The sequence below is a fragment of the Astyanax mexicanus genome, chromosome 19, assembly GCF_023375975.1.
Source record: "Astyanax mexicanus isolate ESR-SI-001 chromosome 19, AstMex3_surface, whole genome shotgun sequence".
Classification (NCBI taxonomy): domain Eukaryota; kingdom Metazoa; phylum Chordata; class Actinopteri; order Characiformes; family Acestrorhamphidae; genus Astyanax; species Astyanax mexicanus.
Window position 1 is genome coordinate 40,884,459 of NC_064426.1, and position 19,795 is coordinate 40,904,253.

Here is a 19,795-nt window from a genome sequence, read left to right on the forward strand (position 1 = left end):
ACAGAGCAGTACGGGTACAACAGATTACGGTGCTGGTGATTCTGTATCTACTGTAACTGTAGATTAATTACAGAGCAGTACGGGTACAACAGATTACGGTGCTGGTGATTCTGTATCTACTGTAACTGTAGATTAATTACAGAGCAGTACGGGTACAACAGATTACGGTGCTGGTGATTCTGTATCTACTGTAACTGTAGATACTGTAGATATAGAAATAAAATATATCCAAGAGGACTGGAAGTTAGGAAGGGTTTGGCATCTGAACACCTGAAAAGGCAATTTCCTGAATCAGCAATGCAGCATTGTTTAATGTATAACCTTCTACAAATCAATCAGTGTGAAGTATAGGGAGACTCTGCCCATGTAGGTGATGATGACTGGATAAAGCAAACTTCTTTAGATAGATTAGAAATTAATCAAACACTATCTATACTACATTGGCTTCTTCATATCTCAAAAGCTATTTATTTTCAGTCATTCTCATGCAATTGGGACACAACCCAGTACTCAATTCACTACAAAAAGGGTAGAGAATATAAGCAATAGGCGTCTGACGGGCCAGATGTGGCCCGCAAGCATGAAACATCTGGCCTGTGGGGTTGTTTGAACTATAATAAACGATAATATATATAAAAAACATGATAATAAAAATCTTCTTTGGTGAGCTTTTGTTTATATTCCTCCCTTGTCGCTCGCTCTCGCGCTCGGCATGACTTTAGTTTCCCCCTGTTCTCTTTTTTTCCACCCGTTCTTGGGCACCTTATCTCCTTATAAGGGCGCTGCGTCCCAATTCACTAGCCGGGGCAGCGGTAGTGTATTGGACTGCGACGCTGAGGACACGGGTTATTTATTTTTTCCTTTCTTCTTGGGTTTACCTGCTTTGAGATCAACTGTTCTGCAATTGGGTTCAACAACCCTCTGGGCTGGAGAGCTACTAGTCTGTAGCATTACATTCCATTACACTTAATTTTCCAAAATGTTTTTTGTGGTTCTCCACGCCACAACCAAACTTAACGGCCAACCCCTGTTCTACAACACTTTCAGAAGTAAAGCTGACTGTGATCTGTGATACTAAAGCTACAGAAGAAAGCTTTGCTAAGGCTGTCTAACCCCTAGCCTCCCCCTTTGAGGAATCACAAAAGCTGAAATTAAAACCTTCCTTCCCACTTTGGGCCACTCCGGGTTCATCGTTCTCTCTGTCTCTCTCTTTCTTTCTCTCTCTCTTTCTCTCTCACAGAGCATGTGGTGATCACAGAGAGCTCTCCCCACAACACAGAAACCCGTGAAGGTCGAGCGCTGGATTCGTTTTGCCGTCATTCTTTTCCTGCCGTTCCCATCTCCTGACACCAGACCCCACCAAAACTCCCAGCCAATCCCACCACTTGGCAGCAAGTGAAACCAGCTGTTGGGCGATGTTATGCTTTCTCTCCGTTTCGGAGAGAGGAGACTTCCTAGCATTAACGGTGAGCTGAAACTGAGCCCTGCTGTAATTTTTTGCTGAGCAAGAGCTTTAGCGATCCTCCTTCCTCCGCCAGATGCCCCTGTCCTTTCAGCATTCCTGAATTGCGGACCACTCGTCCGTTAGCGAGACCCTCTAGGGGTCAGATGACTTCTTCTTGTTCGCTTGAAAGGGATAATCAACAATATGTGCTAGGTGTATGAAATACAAACACATTAACACACAGTCAACTGGTCATACAACTGGTCTGCCATGTACTTGAAGAAGAATTGAGAAAAGTTGCATTCCAAAACTCTACAGCGTGAGTCGATTCTTAAGACGAATCGTAATGAGTAGTCATTTTTTTCATACTTTTCCTCGAAACATAACAAGTGTACAAGTGTACACATTATATCATTTTATTTTAAAATGATAATGTAATAACAAACACGCAAATTTTACACAAATTAATGTAAAAGGCTCTAGTCTCCGCCTCGAGATGGGCTAAGACACTGCAATTGGTGGATTCTGACTATGTTTTCAGTGAAATTGACCAATGGACATTCCAAAACTCCCGCTATGAGTAATAAGTAGTCATTTCTTCACTTTTAAAAGGCACTTTTCCTCAAAACCTAACAAGTGTACAAGTTTACTTTGGCCGACTATTTACAGCATATGAGGAAAGAGTGTCCAAACTTTTTCAAAGGGGGCCAAATACCTAATGGATTTGGTATTTTTCTCACTTTTCACAAGTATCGCTATTGAGCACAATACAAACAAACACACACACAACTGGTCTGCCATGTACTTGAAGAAGAATTATGAAAACATAACAAAACAACGTTTAGACATTCTAGCTACATTCCAAATCTTTCCAATGTGAGTCGATTCTTAAAAAGAGTCGAATGAGAGTCACTTCTTCACTTCTAGAGGATGCTTGACTCAGCCGATCCAAGCATATTTTAGCAAATCAGGTATCAGAGGCCAATACTGTAAGAATATTCAGTTCAGAGCCAAGTGGTGGCTAATGCTAAAGCTAGTATACACACACTATATAGAAACTTAAATCACAGCACATTCACCCATTATGAACCTGTTATTACACATCAGTTGATCAATATACAACAACAAATATTAGTCAGACTGGATTATAAGAAATTAAACAGACTATAAAACATTAAAATTCTATAAACTAAATTAATCAAATTACTCAGTCCAGAATGTCTGATTACATTAACTTTTCTATTCTATTCTTTTCTATTCATCATTTATACTCTATTATTTACACACAAAAAAAATGTATCGAATGAGTATTGTGTGATATACAGTATTAATCAACATTCCAGGAGATAAAATACACTCCTCTAGTTCGGAAACTTTTTATATTGTCTATTATATAATTTTTTTGTGTTATCAATGATAGTATGATAAAAAAAAAAAATCATTATTTTTTTTTTTTACGTACATTAATGCAAAAGGTTCTAGTCTCCGCCTCCCGAAGGGGCTGAGACACTGCAATTGGATTATTCTGACTATGTTTTGAGTGGAATTGACCAATGGGAATCAGTAAGGACATGCCCATCACGTTAGAAACCTGTGTATCTTCATCAGAGAGAGGAATGTGTAAAAACTTTACAGCTTCTGCAGAACTTTTGATAGATTTGTATGATAAAGAAAATATGAAACATAATAAATTAGCCATATGATTAAATTGATTGAATTCGATTTTTAAATACTATTATTTTCTTTATTATCACCACTAACTTAAATTTAATTTAGTCATTTTCCAAATCTAACATTGCATATTTTATTTACAGTTCAATGTTTACTATTAAAATCATCAATTAAAAGAAAAAGTCATAGAATATTGTTGTGAATAATCTGATTAATCCATATAATCCAAACCTTTTTTTTTTCAATCGATTGATACCACCCACTATTGTTTTTATTAATTTCTGACATACTACTATTAAAATGCATTATAAAAAGACTCACTTACCTCACAGCAAATCATCACAGCTTTCCACAACAGAAAAATGCTTAAATATTAAATAATTTCCCATTAAAATCCCAAAGAGTATTAAAAATCCACAGATTAATTTGTGCCGTGCGATACTCCAGTCACCTGCCTCTATCACTGCCTGAATGATAATGGCAGCCCAGAGAATCATAGCCGGCCTTTTCACGGGAAAGCCTGCGATAAAAATCAACTTCCAATACATGGAAACAAAGAGTCGCTAACAAAGGCTGTGATTCAATCTCTTCTCTTATCTTCATCCCTCTCTCTCCCTCTCTCTCCCTCTCTCTCTGTGTGTCTCTCGTTCTTCATATCTAGGTTTTACTATTATAGGTGTGTTTAATTTGAAGTGAAATGTGGGTCAGTTTATTTTGCCACTCGTAGCAGACAAACAGCCTGATTAACTTCCTTTCTTGGTTAAAAACAAAGAGGCCTTTAGGTGGGCCTGCAGTCGCAGCGCTCCGTTATTCCACTACAGTATCAAAGGAAGACAGAGGCCTTTGTTTGGCTACAACAGGAGTATTCTTCATACGCCGTCGCTAATGTGCGAATGCAAGCCTGCTTCATTTGATTACATTCAAATTAGGATAGTGCTGCTGTTCTATTTGTGCTACTTTGTCATAATGTGCTATCACACACATATACAGCTCTGAAAAAATGAAGAGACCACTACAGTTTCTGAATCAGTTTCTCTGATTTTGCTATTTATAGGTTTATGTTTGAGTAAAATGAACATTTTTGTTTTATTCTATAAACTACAGACAACATTTCTCCCAAATTCCAAATAAAAATATTCTCATTTAGAGCATTTATTTGCAGAAAATAAGAAATGGCTTTCGGCTTTCAGAGTTCAGAAATCAATATTTGTTGGAATAAACCTCGTTTTTAATTACTCGTTTTTTTCATGCATCTTGGCATCATGTTCTCCTCCACCAGTCTTACACACTGCTTTTGGATAACTTTATGCTACTCACTCCTGGTGCAAAAATTCAAGCAGTTCAGTTTGTTGGTTTGATGGCTTGTGATCATCCATCTTCCTCTTGATTATATTTCAGAGGTTTTCAATTTGGTAAAATCAAAGAAACTTATAATTTTTAAGTGGTCTATTATTTTTTCAAGAGGTGTATATACATGTAAAGCTGTGAAAAAGTCCAAAAAAATCCACTTTTATCTCGTCATTAACACTGACCTTAACTGAGGTGAGTGAGGCCTGCATTTCTTTAAATGTTGTTCTTGGTTCTTTTGTTGCCTTTAGGATGAGTTGTCCATGCCCTTTTGGAGTAATTTCAATAGGCCAGCACTCCTGGTAAGGATCACCAGTGTTCCATGTTTTCTCCATTAGTTAATAATAGATCTCACTGTGGTTCTCTGCTCTGGAGTCCTAAAGCTTTCGATATTACTTTTTAACCTTTTACAGACTGATGGATGATCAGATTGTGGCTGTGGCGTCAAAGGAAAAAAAAAACTGATTGTGGTCCAATAACATGTCCTTTTCAGTGAGAATGGAAATTTTTGGTGATAAACTCGGCCGTAGTCTAAACTAAATTCGTAGCTATTGAGATTCTGTCTGAGATTAAAGTGAAACTTAACGTGAAGCATTGCTTTGTTGTGCATGCATATCACTTAGAAAGTGCGAACCTTTCAGACAGATATCAAAATGGGTCACATTTAAAAAAGACTGTTTTAAAACCCTAAAAAATATCAGATGTCAGAAAATTGGTTTTGAGTCACTTTTATGTTCTGTGTGAGTGTAGACTAAAATACCTGCACAGTTTCTGATATGCATGCACTGTCAGTCCTGTCATCTCCAATGGGTTGTTCAATCTCCCCACCAAAAAAATGTGATTGTAGGAAATTTTACAGACCAGAATGTGTTTTATATTTTAGATTATTAAATAATAGCTTTGCATTTCTTTGCTGGATTTTCTCAGTCAGCTTTATGAGGTAGAATCACCTGGAATTCAGGCTTTCAGTTAACAGCTGTGCTGAACTCGTCAAGAGTTAATTACTTGAATTTCTTGTCTCTTAATGTAAAGGTTTGAGAGCATCAGTTAAAGTAAAGTAGTGAAGAGGTAGAGTTACAGGTATACAGTGAATAGTGAATATTTCAGTAATGTTCTAATCCAGATTATGAGAAGAATTACTCAACAAAGTAAAGAAAAGTGAAACATCACTTAGCGAAATGAAGGGAAGTCAATCTGAAAGTCAATTTCAAGAACTTTATTTATCCCAAAGGAAATTTAGGAACTTCCACAAGTGCAATCCCAAACAAGACCATCAAAAAAAAAAAAAAAATAAAGAAATAATAATAATGGAACTGGCACTCATCAGGACCACCCCAGGAAAGTCCAGAAAGACTATAGGATAAGTACAGGATAAGTTCATCAGAGTTATCAGCCTCAGAAACTGCAAGTTAACAGCTCCTCAGATAAAAGCACCTAAATGCTTCTTCTAGAGTATTTTAGTTTGTTTAACACTTTTAAGTTACTACATGATTCCTTATGTGTTCCTTCATAGTCTAATAGATCACTTCACTATTCATTTACTATGTAGGAAGTTGCTACATGGGTTATTCCACAACTTGTCTATTCCTTTTTGCAAAATACATTTTAAAATTTAAAAAAGCCTTTTTAATGGAACAATGTTTAGTTTTACTTGTAGTGAATTTGCCAGTGTTAAGTCAAAGCATTGATCAAACACTGGCAAATTTAGTTTGAGTGTAAAATTGTTGTAATTTTTGATAAGTTCACAGAAGTGAAATATTTTAAAATTTCAGTGTCTTGACTTACCTTTATTTAAAAACATTTTATACATCAAATGTATTGCTGTAATTAACCAGCAAATAACCATAAAGACTTATTTGACATATCTTTTTTTCTAATATTCTAATCTTTGCCAAACTAACCTATAGTGAAGACCCTATCTGTGCACTAATAAAGTAAGTAATTGCAAAATGACGTTAAAGACTAATTCTATTATGTTTTAATGCACTGTACAGACTGTTGCAATTTCACCCTCTTATGGGGTCAATTGCTGCATTTGTACATATATAATATGTCATAATATGTACACATGTTACAGCAGTGTGGGTGGGAAGCTGCCAGATGTGGCTTTAATGAATTACATTTTTTCCCCCAGTAAAACAGACTCTGTTAAACTGATGGGACTGTATTAAACAGTGGTTTTCAAACTATAGTATTTGTCTGCAGTATTTTACACTTAAAAAATAAATATATTTAGTAAATACACTCACATTTAAGATATATTCACTTTTCATTTAATTTAGTAATTTATTTTATTTTTAGTTAAATAACTGGGTAAACAAACTTTGTGAAAGCTTAAAAAAGGACAACATAATTTGTAAAGACATTAATACTTATTTACTGTTTGTTTAATTAAAAAAAAAACATTGTCAATGTCATTCTCATTAATATAAATAACACTATTTCTCTCTGGAAAAAAAAATAAAATCTGTAAAATCTCTCTCAGGAATATGGGAAAGGTAGGTCTTAAAAAAACGAAAGCTGAGATGATTGATGGCTGGTTGTCGTAGAAATCCAGCAGGTTGTGGCTGTTTTCAGCCCCCCCCCCACTCCCCCGCACCCCCTCCCCCCCCCCGAAAAAACCGACTTTGAAAAAAAAAAAAGCGTTTTGATCTGAACGGCATTTCCCGCATGCGTTTTTTTGCGTTATTTGACACAGCATATACTATATAATATGATGGTGGGTTAACTTGTGTTGATAGCAAACAAATTAAATATTAAAATATTTGGTATAAGAAATAATTTTAATAAGACATTAATAAGCGCACTTCACGTTTGTAGCTTTCATTTTATGACACGGCACCTGTTATGAATAAATATAACAAGGATGATAACAAAAATAATAGTTATTAGTTAATATCAGCACACCTCATGAAGCATTTTACACTAGGGCTGGGCGATATTGTAAGAAATGTTGAGCTCAATATTCTTCAACTTGACTATATGAGCGATTCTCAAGTCTTGATTATGGTTATGATTTTTCGTTTAATCTTACTTAACAACTTCAGCGCCATTAAAAGTAATTTGGATATCGTTTCCTTTATATTTTATCAGTGATTTTTTTTTTATAATTACTAAGCAGCTCCTTCAATGTTTCATGCAGCTTTTATATTAAATAATAATACAAAGGGTGCAAATGTAAGTAACGTCCTTGAATTTTAGTTAAATGGAGGAAAAGTGTCAAATATGAAAAATTCTCTCATACAAAATAATATTTCAGCTACAGATTTCTGACAGAAGCAAATGTCTTTTGAGATCCTTTCTAGCATTTTCTATAGGCAAAGATGCACCAAAATCTCCAAAAAACAGTAATTTGATTAATTAAAATAATTGTATTAATTTGATTCTATTATTTAACTTCTAAGACATATTATACACGATGTCACTGCTACCTAATCAATCACTATATCATACTAATCACTCTAATCAGCTTTAATAATCACTTTTCATAGTCTAATAATATTAATAATCTCTGTCTATATACCTTGTTCACCTTCACCGACAGTACTGACAGTACATTCCCCTTAACCAATCAGAGCAGAACATGGAAAAGCCCTCCGCCAATCAGAAGTGAGAATGGGCGTGGCTTATGAACTTCACGCAAAGTCTTTATCGACTGTCACAAAGTCGCACTGCTGCGAGCTTAAACGCGACTGGACGGATACGGTTGCGCACGTTCGCAAACCCAAGGGTTGCCGTGGTTACCGCAGAGTTTAACGCAGATAAAGTGCATGACAATTCCTTCGTTACTGCGATAATTTAGTTCGTGCGTTATTGCGCTGCCAGGAAAGTTCGGATCCCTCGCTCCGCAACCCAGACCGGATTTTATTGGACCGACCATGACGGAGGAGCGCGACAAGTCCGCGGCTGCCGACGCCCCGTGCAGCCCCGCCGGTACCTCGAGCTCCCTCTCCCCGGAGGACTCGGACTCGGACGGACCGTGCTCCCCCACCGGTTCCCTCCACTCCATGAAAAAGCTGGACGAGGACGACGACCGGTTCCCCGCGTGCATCCGGGACGCGGTGTCGCAGGTGCTGAAGGGCTACGACTGGTCGCTCGTGCCCATGCCGGTGCGCGGAAACGGCTCGCTCAAGAATAAACCGCACGTGAAGAGACCGATGAACGCGTTTATGGTGTGGGCGCAGGCGGCGCGGAGGAAGCTCGCGGACCAGTACCCGCATCTGCACAACGCGGAGCTCAGCAAGACCCTGGGAAAACTGTGGAGGTAAGGGTCTTTCATTTTAGCCGAATATTCTTTTTTTTAGTTTTCATATTTATGTAAAAATTTAGGGAAGAAAATTTTTATTTGCGCATCAGAAATCCGGTGTTCTGTCGAGTTGCACTACCTTGTCAAACAGTGCTACCCTAGTAGTGTTTAACTTTTAAAAAGGCAAAAATACATAAAAAGGACCATATTCGACATTATATTAGAAACTACTCCCAGCAGAAGCCTAAATAAGTATGATATGTGGATATGTGGCTAAATTTCAGTAGCAGGAAAAGTTAAAAAGTTAAGGTCTATATCTACGTGAATATACACCTTATTCTGTTCAGTTTTATATATTTCTTTTATTGTTTAACTGCTGATTACAGTTTTTTTTACATGCAAGCAGGTTGTTTAACGCTCCCAATAAAAAACTAAGAAATTATTATGAAAAACATGAAAACTAATAAAAAAATTTTTTTTAAATGTTTTCTGCGCATGCGCAGTGCCGTAAAGAAGCACATATCGATGGCTTGCATAACTCGACAGAACACCTGTCCGACGCACTATTCCATAAAACGTTTCTGCGCGCAAGAATTTGTGTTCTCAAAACGTGAAACAACAGAAATAAAGTATATAAATATATCTCAAAACTAAAAACCAAACGCTTATATACTTCTATTTTTATTTTTAACAATGGAAACAATTAAAATAAAGTATAGAAATATGCACGAAAACTTAACACAAAAAGTTTCTACGCTTCTATTTTTATACACAAAAGTAAAACAATTGAATTAAGATATAAAAATGTATCTCAAAACTAAAGGCAAACCCTTTCTATGTTGCTATTTTTATTCACAAAATACACAAAAAGTAAAACTCTACCCTTAAAGGTTCAAAATGATCCTATAGGTCCAAACCTGATATTTAAATGTCCATAATAACAGCTGCATCAAAGTACAAATATGGCTTAAAATATGCATTTTATCCACAAAAGTGAATCAACTGAAATATGTCTCAAGTAACAAACAAGAAACAACCCTATTTTGGTTAATTACAGCAATACGTTTTATCTACAAAATGTTTTTCAATCAAAATAAATCAAGACATTGAAATTGATCAAAAATGACTTTTTCACATTTAGACATGCAGTAAATTAGACTTATTTACCCATAAAAAGAACCTTTTTTATTTGAAAAAGTATATTTTAGAAGAGGAATAGTCAATTGTGGCTGTTTTTACGAAGACCAGCACTGTAGCTTAAAGCAAATTCATGGAATACGCAATGAATAAAGTACAACTATGGTGTGCTGGTATTTTTATTCGCACAAAGAAACAAAAAGTGTAACTTCTGTGCTAGTGTACATTAAAAAAGTACAACATGATCCTACTGTCAAATCAGATTATTAAATGGGTATCAATTTTTGTTTGGATGGTTTTTGTTTGGATGGTTCATTATAGACGCCTTATAGATGCTCTCAACTAACATTCAATTGTTAGTAAGTCTATTAAATGCAACTGAGCTCTAAAGTAAAAGTAAGTGGTTATTTATTGAATGCAACTATAAGCCAAACTTTAATTTAACATTTTTAAGGTTTAGGTTTAGGGTTTAGGGTTCGGTTCTATACAGAATCATTTTCATTCAACTAAGAGTTAAGATGCATTTAATAGACATTTAGTTGAATGTTAATTGAGCATATATGTTGCATCTATAATAGACCACTCAAATAATGTGTTAACCTTAAATATATTATGAGGAAAAAAACTGAAATATATTACAAATATTTTCACAACTAAAGGCACAGAAAGCATACATACCCTTGAGGATTCCACTTGTGACAGTCAGTTTTGTACTATTGTTTTCTTTTCTTTTTTTTGGCAAAAAACATACATATTTTATTTATTTTATTTTTGTTTTACATGCATACAGTTTTTAGCTCTCACTACACAACAATCACCTCACTAAGTTTAAAGCTCCTCTCGTTTTTTCATCAAATTTAAAGCTTGCTTAAACATTTTCTAAACATTTAAACAATTTAAATAGGCCTGTCACAAGATTTTTTTGTGGAGGATATATTGTCCCAGAAATGATTGCGATACACGATATTTTTGTAATTTTAAGACTATTTAATGCTACAGAATAGCATAAAAAGCAATTATAGTTTTTCTAAGGACAAAAAAGTTGAATTAATAATTTATAATTAATCATTTATAATTAGTTTGGGAATTATATACTTATTTCTTCACCTACTTTAGTCCACACTCTGTGTGTATGGAGTCACAGTTATTGAAGCATGACTGGCTAAAATGCTGTTCTCTGTTACATATATATTATTTAAACAACAAATACAAATAAACACAGTAGGCAATATCATGATTATCAAAAACTATTGAGGTCATGTTTAAACAGTTTAGAAGCTTCTGTTTAAATGACTTAAAAGTTAAAATTTGCTTTTGCTTTCTATTTCACTTTCTTGTGAACTTTACTTTAAAATGTTTAAAAAATAGGATTTTAGTTTTAAAGCTTTAGCCAAAGTTTGTGACATAAAAATGTACAGATCTACACAAACATACATGTAAAAAAATACAAAATAAAAGTAACTTGAATGTTTGCACAGTGATATTACACCAACGTGTTTACTCTGTTAACCTTTTAAGCTCCAAGCCTGATTTTACCTAATTTCTGCCTTAAATTACATACCCAAATTCTAAGGCTTTCCCTCTTATATTAAATAATTCAGAAGCAATTTTATGAATTAATATTACTTACAAGCCTTTAGAAAATTAAGTTGAAACACCTAAAATGATTCATTTGAACATGTTATAGTCAAAATATGGTAGAAAATGTTTTTTTCAGCTCTATAATTTGCTATAAGGGGTTTACATTCATCATGTAAAATTATAAACTGCTCCTTTTCACTGGTTAGATATTATAGTGATCTGAAGGCATATTTTGCCCTAAATGTATATCTATTTATTAAAATAGGCTAGATAACTAAAAAGCAGATATTCTAGGCTTTAAAATGGCATATAGTGTGTTTTTATTGAGCCTATAATTATTCATAAACACAGCCAGATATTAATTATGACATTTTAAGCATTAAGAGGTTAATGTAACACCAGTAGGAAACAGGTTTTAAAGGAACTCCTGCCCGTTTTTGGTTGAGTTCGATTAAAGGAACTTTCCACAGGTTAAACTTTTGCTTCTCATTTTTGACTTCCGTGCCGCAGGCTGCTGTCCGAGAACGAAAAGAGGCCTTTTGTAGAGGAAGCAGAGAGACTGAGGGTCCAACACAAGAAAGATCACCCAGACTACAAGTATCAGCCGAGACGCAGAAAAAGTGTGAAGCCGGGTCAGAGCGATTCTGACTCTGGAGCTGAACTGAGCCACCAGATGTACAAAGCTGAACCTGGAATGGGCGGCGGCATGGCTGGGCTGGGCGACCACCATCACTCAGACCATCCAGGTGAGTGGAGGCTACCTTTTACTGTTTTTTTTGTTGGTGGTACAACATGATCCTGCAGGTCCAAAAGGTCCAAAAATATAATCCATAAATGGATATCAATTTTTGGATTGTTTAGATGGTCTATCATAGACGCCTCATATATGTAATATTCAACTATTAATCAAGCAGTGGTGTGCAATGAGGACCTTCTAACCCTTCAGAGAAGGGGTGAAAATAGCTGCATGTAAATCATTGCATAATATTCAATCAGGAAACATATATTATAGTGATTGTTAAATTGTAAACATATATTTCATAAATTAACTAACATAAAAAACAGCAACTAATTCAAAGCATTATTCAAAGCGTTTTTCAGTTGCTATAGGACTCTCTCAAAGTCCATATATGACTGACAGCGCTACTAACCAATCAAAACTGCTTGACCCTTCTATTGATTTTGTGAAGGGTGTAATCTAACCAATCAGTGTATGTGTATTAAGTTCATATAATTAAGTCAAGACAGAGAAATTGTGAATATCGTCGCTGTCCAATGAAAAACATTTATCTCCAAAACAGCAACTTTACAGGAGAGAGAAAAAACCTTGTAAACTTTCTATGGAAGTCAATGTAAAAAGAGTTAATTTCAGGTCATTTTGAAGAGTTTTTATTGGTCCGTTCATCAAGAAATTTTGGCACAGTGTAAGGGACAGTTTATCTGTTAAAATTTTGTAGTAAACTAAAAATCGACAGAAAAGGATGTGTTTTTCATTGGACAGCGACGATATGTAGTTATTGTCATATTCATACATGTGTAGGTCAGCGGGGGGCAGGGGGGGTGTATATATTATATTAACTGTTATATATATTATATTAACTGCACGCCACTGTATTCAATTGTATGTCTATTAAATACGACTCTAAAGTTGAATTCTGAAGTGAAAAGTCAATGATTCTCTATTAAATCCAACTCTAAGCCAATCTTAATATTTTTAAGGATAGGTTTAAAGTTAGATTTTAGATTTGGTCGAAGTTTTAAAGGCTTTAAGCTTCTGGAAAAAAAAAAACTATTTTTAATATTATACTATTCTTTACCATTATTTCTTCATCTCATCTTCAGGGCAGCCCCACGGACCACCGACGCCACCGACAACCCCTAAGACCGACCTCCATCACGGAGCGAAGCAAGACCTGAAGCACGAAGGCAGGAGGCTCATGGACTCCGGTCGCCAGAACATCGACTTCAGCAACGTGGACATCTCTGAGCTCAGCACCGACGTCATCAGCAACATGGAGGCCTTCGACGTCCACGAGTTTGACCAGTACCTCCCGGTGAACGGTCACGCCATGGGTTCAGAGTCCAGCGGTCACGGACCCAACCCCAGCGCCTACGCCTCGTCTTACGGCCATCCGGGCGCCAACGGATCCGGCTGGAACCGCAAAGGAGCCTTGGCGTCATCGGCATCTGCATCATCGGCGTCTCCCGGCGCCGGCGACGTCGGTCACCACCGACCCCACATCAAAACCGAACAGCTGAGCCCCAGTCACTACAGCGAGCACTCCCACGGGTCTCCCTCGCACCCCGACTACACTTCCTACGGCGCGTCTCAGAGCTGCGGCACTTCGGCCGCCAATGCTGCCGCTGCCGCCGCTGCAGCCGCCGCCGCTGCTGCCACTGCCACCTCCACCAGCTTCTCCAGCTCCCAATGTGACTATACAGACCTCCAAAGCCCCAACTATTACAGCCCCTACTCCAGCTACCCCTCCAGCCTGTATCAGTACCCCTACTTCCACTCCTCGCGGAGACCCTACGGCGGTCCCATCCTCAACAGCCTGTCCATTCCACCCTCCCACAGTCCCACGTCCAACTGGGACCAGCCGGTGTACACCACGCTATCGAGGCCGTGAAGTCTCCTCGTCGAACTTTTTTCCGTCGGATGCACTTATGAAACGCTTATGAAGGAATAGCATTAGCCAAGAGAAGAAGAAGAAGAAGAAAAAGAAGTAAAAAGGGTGACACTTTATTTTAAGGAACACAAAAATTATGCATTTATTATTGTCCTATTAGTGTTGCTTAATAAAGCCTTAATTAGACATTTGTAAATTATTTATTCTGTGTTATAAGTGTTATTGGTGCTTAATTAGGGGTCTATTATGTGGAAATGATTAATGATTAATAATGGCTGTATTAGTTATTATAGTGCACAATAAACAGTTATGTCAGCACCATGTTAAGCAGATTAGATTATTAAGCATTAACTATTAGCTTATTCTACATGCTATTAGTGTTATTATAATTAGCAGCAGTTTGATCTATATGAGTTTGGCAAGTGATGGAGTTATTATTAAGTTAGTATTGAGTTAATAAGGGCTTAATAACTCACTTATAAATGTGAAAGTATACCAGTGTACCATATTCTAAGGTGAGCTTCTGTTCATCACTAATTAAGACACTGAAAATAACTGAATATATACTTAATAAATCACAGACCTCTAATTAAGCACCAATAACACTTATAAGTAGCCTAATAAGTAGTGAATAAACAGTTTACAAATGTCTAATTAAGGCTTTATCAAGCAAATAATAAGACATTAATAAGTGCCTAATTTGTGTTCCTTTAAAATGAAGTGTTACTGTAAAAAGAAGAAAAGGTACCACTTTAAAATAAGACTACCTTTATAAAGGGTTTATAAATGGTTTACAATAAGTTTATTAATGGTTACTAATTAGGTTGTAAATTTCCATAAAAATGCATACATACATATATGTTATAATTGATTATTAATGATTTTTAAGGCATTTACAACCTAATTAGTAACCATTCATAAACTAATTGTAAACCATTTATAAACCCTTTATAAAGGTAGTCTTATTTTAAAGTGGTACCAAATAGAATAAGAAGTGCCTGCTGATTTTTTTTGAACGTTTTGATTCATTTTTATTATTATACTATATTATATTTCCCCCTCCACCCACCAGCCACAAATTAATAGACATCACACACACATACACATCACATACACACACACATATATCATATATATAAATATATATTCGGACGGTCGGCGCAGAACTTGATAATTTGATATATTGGTGCTTTTACAGCAAGCGGAAATCCTCTGTGAGGACCACCTGTCACTGTTTCTCTCCGTTTCCTTCGCCCCACGTCTCCCCTTTTCTTTCAGTTTTTTTTCTCCCTTCTTTAACGACTGTCTATCTATTTCGTATATATATATTTATATATATATATACATCACTGAATTGTGTAGGAGAGAAAACACAAGCACACAAGCAAGCCAAAAGCCTTTTTTACCAAGCGGCAGATGGAGAAAGGAACGCACACGTGCACTGGGACCAATTATTTTCAAAACACCAAGCAGTACAGAAGTGTTTGCTCCATCATTCCGAATAAAAGAAGAAAAGAAAAAAACTATAGAAAAAGAAAAAGACAAAAAAAAAACGCTGAGAAAACTTTTCTGCGCCCTCCTTCATCCTGACGATCGGAAACGATGTTTTCTTCTTCTGTTTTTAATTTTTCTCCTCTCGCTTTTAGAGATATTCCCTGTGTATTTATATATGTTTCCTTTTTATTCTGTGTTTAAGTTGTTTAAGTTCTATGGTTTTATGGTTGTAAAAAAGAAAAAGAAAAATGTTTTTTTTCTGTTTGTTTTTTTTTTCTGTTCGGGGTGGGGAGAAGAGGGAGGGGGGTTATGATGAGTGATGTTCGGTACGTTCTCTTAAAAAAAAGCACGAAAAACGTAAGAAATTTTCTGCTGATTTCACAATCATTTTGTGTTAATATCATGTGTTAATATTGTTATAAACTGCAGCATTCCTGAAAAAAAATAAATATATATATATATACAAACAAAATGAAGCCCACCCACCAAGCACTATGTCGTTAAAAAATCTGCTAAGCTGTTTGAAATGAAACGTAAATGTTTTATTTTGTTTTAAGTGGTTTTATAAAGTAGAAACTGCACATTCATATGAGGACTTCGAGTACTTTCAAACATAGTGTAGAGATGTCTTCCTCACCCTTTATTTATATAAAAGGACTTTTATTTTGAGAAAACATAGGACCAGAAGCATCCATCAATCTTTTAATCCTTTTTTCTTAATTTTTCCCTCTTTTGTAATTAATATGACTTTTTTTTTTTTTTACAAAATGTAGGAGCAGAAACATCCATCAATCTTGTTTTGACTTTTATTTAAGGTAATAGGACTTTTATTTTTAGAAAATATAGGAGCCAAAGCTTCTAGCGACATTTTTTTACTTTTTTGTTCCTTTTTTAGACTTTTATTTTTGAAAGATTTAGGAACAGAAGCATCCATTCATAAACCTATTTTTTTAAGGTAATAGGACTTTTATTTTTGGAAAATGTAGAACCATAAGCATCCATCAATCTGTTTTTTTTCCTTCTGTTGTTCTTATATTTTTTCAAAGGTGATAGGACTTTTATCGTGAGAAAATATAGGACCAGAAGCATCCATCAATCTTTTTATTATTTTTTTCTTTATTTTTCCCTCTTTTTCAATTAATAGGACTTTTATTTTGGAAAAATGTAGGACCAAAAGCATCCGATATTTTTAAAAGATAATCAGACTTTTATTTTGATAAAATGTAGAAAGAGAAGAATCTAGAAGTGTTTTTCCCTTTTAATTTCTGTTTTATTCTATTTAATAAAGGTAATAGGATTTTTATTGTGAGAACGTGTAGGACCAGACACAATCTTTTTATTATTTCTTTAATTAAAAGGATTTTTTTTTTTTACAAAATGTAGGAACAAAAGCATCCATCAAACTTGTTTTGACTTTTATTTAAGGTAATATGATTTTTTTTAGTGGGAAAATGTAGGAGCTGAAGCATCTAGCAACATTTTTATTTTTCACTTTTGTTCTTTTTTAAAGGTAATAAGACTTTTATTTTGGAAAAAAATAGAACTAGAAGCATCTAGCAGGGTTTTTATTTTTTCCTTCTGTTGTTATATATATTTTTAAAGGTAATAGGACTTTTATGGTGGGAAAATCTAGGAGCCGAAGCATCTAGCAACACTTTTTTTTTCTTTTCATTTTTGTTTTTATTTTAAAGGAAATAGTACATTTATTTTGTAAGAAAATGTAGGACCAGAAGTGTCCATCAATCTTTTGAATTTTTTCTTTATTTTCTCCTCTTTTTTAGTTAATAGGACTTTTATTTTTAGAAAATGTAGGAGCCGAAGCATCTAGCAACATTTTTATTTGTGTTCTATTTTAAAGGTAATAAGACTTTTATTTTGGAAAAAATCTTTGACCAAAAGTATCTGTCAACCTTCTTTTTATTCTTTTCTTTATTTTTAAACTCAATTCAACCACTCCGCTAACTTTTTTAACGTTTTTTTAACGACATAGTGCTGGAAAGGGCTTCCTCATTTCATTCCATGTTTTTTTAAGAAGCAACAGAAGCAGATTGAGCCACGTGACGCAACAGGTGTGTGTGTGCGTGTGCGCGCTGAGCGAATTGCGATTAGTCATGATGTCACAGTTGAAGGAAAGGAGGTGAAGTGAAGAGCGCGAGTGCGTGAGTGACGCGTCAGCTGTTCTTCTGCTCTCGCTCCTGCCCTCGCGCCCGGCCAAGTCCGAACAGCTGAAGAAACGAGCGGCTGAACCCGAGCCGTTACAGGAGATACACCAGCTAATGCACCACAGACGTGTGGGTCACGTGACCACGTGACCGCGTCCTGATTCGTGCGATTTTTCTGATTAACGCGAGCGATTCATTTCCATTCCCATTGGTTTATAACCTGTTTCCAGCCTGTTGCTTCAGAAATGTCTTAACCAGTTTCACATTTGGTGCCATTTGAGATTTACGTGATTTTTACTGATTTTTATTATTATCATTTTTTTTAACATGTCGGTTGCTTGCGGCCGTGAGACGCAAAACAGTGTTCTCTCTACGTTCTTTCATCCTGTTGTGCCGTTTTAAACAACAAGGCTGTGAATTATTTCTGTTTTGTGTTAACAAGTGCATTCTTACAAGAAGCTAACCTTCATTGCTGGCCATATCTGTGAAAAACAATAAACTTTTTTTCTTTCCTGAATCACATGACTTTTGCAATTTTTATTCAAGTAAATATAAATTTGATGTATGTGTCTTTTTTAATGTCAACTGATATTAAAATAAAACTATAATTTTGTTTATTTCACATTTTTAGACAGAACACAAATATTACATTTTACATTAAATAAAGAAAATCATGAACAGTATATCGTATCCTATCTTCATACAATAGGATAATTGCAATCTGTGCAAGGTGTGACTTGATGCTAATTGCTATCTTATACCCCGCCAACAGTCCATTTGGGTACCTTCCACCAGCATCGTTTAAATAGCAATAGTGCTTCTGAATATATCTACAGGAAATGAGGTGTGTTCAGATAAATTTCTGGAGTTTTGCTTGTTTATTTTGGCAACAGAAAACACAGGAGCTCCACTGACTGAATAAAACCTAGACAGACATCAGTCAACAGTCAGATGCTAATTGCTATCTTGGCATTGAATTGTTAACTCAGGTCAGTTACCTCTGCTAAAAAGCATTGAACACGTCCAGGTAACTGCGCCGTTAAAATAGCAATGCGCTTAAGTGAGAGTGCATTTCTGAATAGCATTGCAATCCCATACTTCCTTTTGGGTGCAATTATTTCTTTGACAATGCATGTATTTAATTCCATGCACTGGTGCTGGAAAGTTTGTAAATCCCTTAGAATTTTCTGAATTTCTGCATAAATATGACCAAAAACACATCATCAGATTTCCCAAGTCTATTGGAAGAATGTTTTGTGTACAGATGAGACATTTTGGTTTATAATTCAGAATTTGTGGTTCCATCAGTGATGGCAAAAACTATCCCAAACCACGATACTACCACCACCATGTTTCACACATAGGATTAGACTGGAATGCAGTGTTTTCCTTTCTCCAAACATGATGCTTTTAATTTTATATTTTTTTCTCCCTTTTTCAGAACAAAAGTAATACATTTTACAATATGGACAGATATATTGTACATTTCTCTCTGATATAATTCTGAATTTATTGTTCCATCAGTAAAGGCAAGCCATTTTGGTGCTGATGCAGTGAAACAGGACCAAACCATGAAATTACCACCACCATGTTTTACAGATGGGATTAGATTCTTATGCTGGAGTTCAGTGTTTTCTTTTTTTCCAAACATAAAGCCTTTCATTTAAAACAAAAAGTACTATTTTGGTCTCATCCAACCACGAAAAACATTCTTTTAATAGCCTTCTGATGGTGTTTTAGGTCATATTTGTGCAGAAATATAAAACATAATAATATACTAATAATAATAATAATAATAATAATAATAATAGCAGTGAATAATAGGTAAAATCAGATGTTCCAAGTCTTCCGGAAGTTGCGGGAGTCTCTGAATCTAGAACAAGTGTAAAAAAGTAAAAGAGTAAAAAATAAATGTGCACTCAGGGGACTGCATGCAAAACAGGGAGGGTTCTGATTGGCCTATTTTCTGCAAAGCGTCTGTGAGTCAGCCAACCAGTTTTTAATGTGAGCAGGCAGTGTTTTTCCTCTCCTGGATGGGATGCGTTCAGGAGCATCATGGCTCCCATTAAAACTAATTTCACCT

At 35.5% G+C, this 19,795-nt stretch overlaps 1 protein-coding gene across 1 annotated transcript; it reads left to right on the plus strand.

Moving 5' to 3' along the window:
- The first annotated feature begins 8,122 nt into the window (after positions 1 to 8,122).
- On the plus strand, positions 8,123 to 18,229 carry LOC103030792 (SRY-box transcription factor 8). The gene is made up of 3 exons (XM_007232189.4): positions 8,123 to 8,726; positions 11,937 to 12,172; positions 13,269 to 18,229. Exons 1-3 carry the CDS (start codon positions 8,341 to 8,343, stop codon positions 14,054 to 14,056), a joined length of 1,410 nt encoding a protein of 469 aa, XP_007232251.1. The 5' UTR covers positions 8,123 to 8,340; the 3' UTR covers positions 14,057 to 18,229.
- Positions 18,230 to 19,795: the final 1,566 nt, after the last annotated feature.